The 4,020-nt window shown below is 44.3% G+C and overlaps 1 protein-coding gene across 1 annotated transcript; it reads left to right on the top strand.

Moving 5' to 3' along the window:
- The first annotated feature begins 691 nt into the window (after nt 1-691).
- Nucleotides 692-3,158, top strand: LOC126529604 (uncharacterized). The gene is made up of 2 exons (XM_050177120.3): nt 692-1,450; nt 2,212-3,158. The coding sequence occupies exons 1-2, from the start codon at nt 792-794 to the stop codon at nt 2,792-2,794; spliced, it is 1,242 nt and encodes a 413-aa protein (XP_050033077.3). The 5' UTR covers nt 692-791; the 3' UTR covers nt 2,795-3,158.
- The last annotated feature ends 862 nt before the right edge of the window (nt 3,159-4,020 follow it).

The raw sequence follows: 4,020 nt of genomic DNA on the forward strand, positions 1-4,020 counted from the left end.
TATAACCAACCCTATATATAGCCTTCATTGATTACGAAAAAGCATTTGATTCAGTCGAGACCTCAGCAGTCATGAAGGTACTACGGAATCAGGGTGTAGATGAGCCATATGTAAAGATACTGGAAACTATCTATAGCGGTTCCCCAGCCACCGTAATCCTCCACAAAGAAAGCAACAAAATCCCAATAAAGAAAGGCGTCAGACGGGGAGATACGATATCTCGAATGCTATTTACAGCATGTTTACAGGAGGTATTCGGAGACCTGGAGCGGGAAGAATTGGGGATAAAAGTTGATGGAGAATACCTTAGCAACTTGCGTTTCACTGATGATATTGCCTTGCTTAGTAATACCCCTGTCACACGGGCACCCGCGAACTCCGTTGAGCATGAAACTCCCTAACGGAGTTTGACGGCAATGGAGTTGCGGCCGTGCTACACGGCACAGTGCGAGCTTTCGATGGGCGCCGCACGGGGTAGAAACGGCGCTGCTGCGCTTACTTCCGCGCGCAACTGTTCACGTATACAGTCACCGTTACAGTAATGTATGAGTATTTTTTTAACACAGTATGTAATAATATACAATCACAGCGAGAAACTTTGTGGTACGTTACCGCAAGACTTTTGTTTTCCAAGCATAGCGAAGTTGCAAGCGATGCTGGCCACACTGCGCTCTCGCTTTCGTGCGTGGGCAGCGCGGGTGACGTTGTTGGGCCTATGCGCTTCGATTTGTGGTTCTGTGGTTGTGATTCCGCTGTATAATCGTGCTCGCGCTGAGCTCAACTGCTTCGACATGAGTGACGAAACTGAAGACGTCAAAAAGAAGGTTGCCCTCGCCATCGCCACAATAACCGGCATTGAAGTGGACATTGAAATCTCGGCAGCGAAAGTGCGTACCCTCAAGCGCCAAATAATTGCCAACAACAGCATGCTGACTGGGTTGGCATCGTCATCAAACCGCGCTCCGAGGGAAGTGTGGGCCTATGCTCGGCATAGGCGTTGGTTTGAGAACACATTGCCAAACCTTGGGGACCAGAATTTCCGACAGTCTTTTCGTGTGTCGCCAACCACGTTCAAATATTTAATCGACGTTTGCCGGCCCACGATGGAACGTCAGACGACGAACATGCGCGCAGCCGTTCCACTGGACAAGAGGGTCGCCGTAGGCCTGTATAAGCTCTGTTCGTCTGCCGAGGACAGAACAATCGCTCACTTGTTCGATATTGGCAGGTCGACGGTGAACATAATTTATCGTGAATTCTGCGAAACTGTAGTGGCAACGCTGGAAGCAGAGTGGGTGAGGATGCTCAATGAAAACGACATGCAGGAACACATCGAGCATTTCCATGCTTCTACCGGGTTCCCTCAAGGTGTGGGCGCTCTGGACGGTTGCCACTTTCCAGTTTCTCCGCCAAAGGAACACGCCAGCGACTACTATAATTACAAAGGCTGGTAAGTGCACGAATGAAGGGCGAGCGTTGCCTCAAATAGGGCAGCTATAGGCGATTGATTGAAATTGAACTGAATATTTCTTAATTATTTATTATCAGTAGTTCTTCGAAAACTAGGCAGCTTTTTTTCTACTTGCACACCGCACAACATCGCAATGTGACGCTGCTGTAATGAGTTAAGATGCAGGTTATGACGCTAGTGTTTTCATCAAATGCAAGCTAAATGCATTGTTGTAACCAGGCGTCCTGGATGGCCTAAAAGTGATGAAACTTTGCTAAATATAATTCGCGTAAACATAGAGAAAAAAAATTTACGGTGCCTACAGTCAGCATGCAAATGTACTTCCCTGTTTACAAGTGCTGTTTATTATGTAATATGGAGCATATAGCATTCCAAACTTTGCTGTCATGACCTGCCCTTGTACACCAGTTTATCTGACTATCACGATAGGTTGAGTGCCTGTCAATGACGAGATTTTTACCTAACATTGTCCTCAAAGAAATGAAACAGCTGATACGTATGATACAAGAGCTCCTAAAATGTTTCGCTTTATCCAGGTTACATTGCATATACCCCACATGTTCATTATAACTGCATCTTGTTCAGTGTACTCCTAAAAGTGAATTATTACTTTCCCTCTGATGCTGTTGCTTCATTCTCTACAAGATATTTTTGCCATGTGTGCTTACAGCATAAAACTATACAGTTTCTTTGTTGTGGACTTTACCTTTGACAGTAATATTGTTTTTTCTTTTTTCTAGGCACAGCGTGATACTGCTTGCACTGGTGGACCACCACTACATGTTCCGGTACATAAACGTCGGATCACCGGGAAGATGCCACGATGCGCATGTGTACCACCAGTCAAGCCTGTCTCGCGTTGTTGCAGGGCCCACATTTAGACAGCCAACCAGCCTGATAAGCGGTGTTGCTGTGCCCCCCCTGATACTTTGTGATCAGGCATTTCCCCTCACGCCAAACCTTATAAAACCATTTGCGAGCACAAGCAGTTCTAAAGAGCAAAAGCTTTTCAACTATGAGCTTTCTAAATCTCGCAGAATAGTAGAAAATGCATTTGGACGGCTTAAAGCTCGTTTCAGGTTTGTAATGAAGAGAATGGAATGTGACATCAGCAATGTGCCAATTATAATAAGGGCATGCTGTGTACTGCATAATATTTGCGAACACTTTGGTGATTCTGTGTCGCAGCAGTGGATCAGTGAGGCACAGCAGTACAACACAATTTTTCAGCAGCCAACACACACTACGGATGCACTCATTTCAACTGGAAAAAACATTCGAGCTGCAGTTGCCATGCACTTTCACCAACAGATGGCCCAATAGCCAAGCCACAAAGTTGAAAAGTGCAATTGGTAGACCTTTATTTATTAAAATATTGGGACAGCAGGTCCACCAGCTTTTCTTGAGCATTCACTTGTCTTTCCTTCAAGGCTTGATCAGCTTTTGTAGCTTGCTCTAGCGTAGCTATAAGTTTGTTCTGCTGTGCCAGCAAGCTGTTTCTGAAGCTTTCTGAGGAACTCTCCCTCTTCCTTTTTTGTGGGCGGCGCTGTTGCTTATGTCTGTTCTCTTTGGTATCACTTGAGTGGTCTTCTAAGTCGACTACTTCCTCCGCAGAAGTACTCTCACTCGACTCCATGCTGGAAATGATCTGGAATGAATAAAAAGGATTTGTTCTTTAAGCCACCTACACATCAATTTACTGTTTTCAGCCATATATATTTACACACGAGTGCAAAGCCAGAATGGTCATCTGCCACACAAAACAATCTGTTGGTGAATATGACGAGCAGCTTAGGTATTATGTGTATTATGCGGAGGTATTCCAGTTTCCTTATTTAGTTAATTTTTTTTTCTGTGGAAAGTAATTGGGATACTCATAAAAATAAGGCAAATCTAGAGTTCAGGCTTATTTCCTATAAGCATATTAAAGTATCACGTATGTTTGCACTTCTTACCATTTCGACAGTTTCATCCGGAGAGCAGGGGCTCTCCTGAATGAGGGAGCGATCATTTGCTGGCAGGGAACCCAATATTCTGTGTATTTCGGAAAAGAACGGCCAGGGAGACGGGGAGGATCCTGTTGTTCTTTCCCGCGACTCTTTCCTGGAAGCACAGAAAGCGATGATAATTTAAAAAAAAGCTAAATACTAGGCAAATAGCAGAAGCTAAACAAGTTTTGAAATGCTTGCTGTTGCCATGACAGGCAGATATGGACCGTACATGCAACATTACTTGCTGATTCCATATGCTTGTTTACAATTACTTCGTGATTATTTTAGTTTTTTTTAGAAACGGGGACTCAAGATTTGGGTACCTAAACTGCATTGAGCTCGCAGCCCTCAAACGAGGAAGACTAAGAGCTCACAATTGGGGTGACAACAGTAATGTTGGGTTATAATCTGGCTTGCTACTATGATGAAAAAAACTGCTTAACAGGACGAAAAACATGAGGTGCCCAAATTCAACAGAAGGGTTGTGCATGAAAGATGTATTTAAAAATGTACTGCTTCATTTCGGTAAAGCTTAACGGTGAAATTTAGCTGAGTGCC

Source organism: Dermacentor andersoni, chromosome 9 (assembly GCF_023375885.2).
Source record: "Dermacentor andersoni chromosome 9, qqDerAnde1_hic_scaffold, whole genome shotgun sequence".
Taxonomy (NCBI): Eukaryota; Metazoa; Arthropoda; class Arachnida; order Ixodida; family Ixodidae; genus Dermacentor; species Dermacentor andersoni.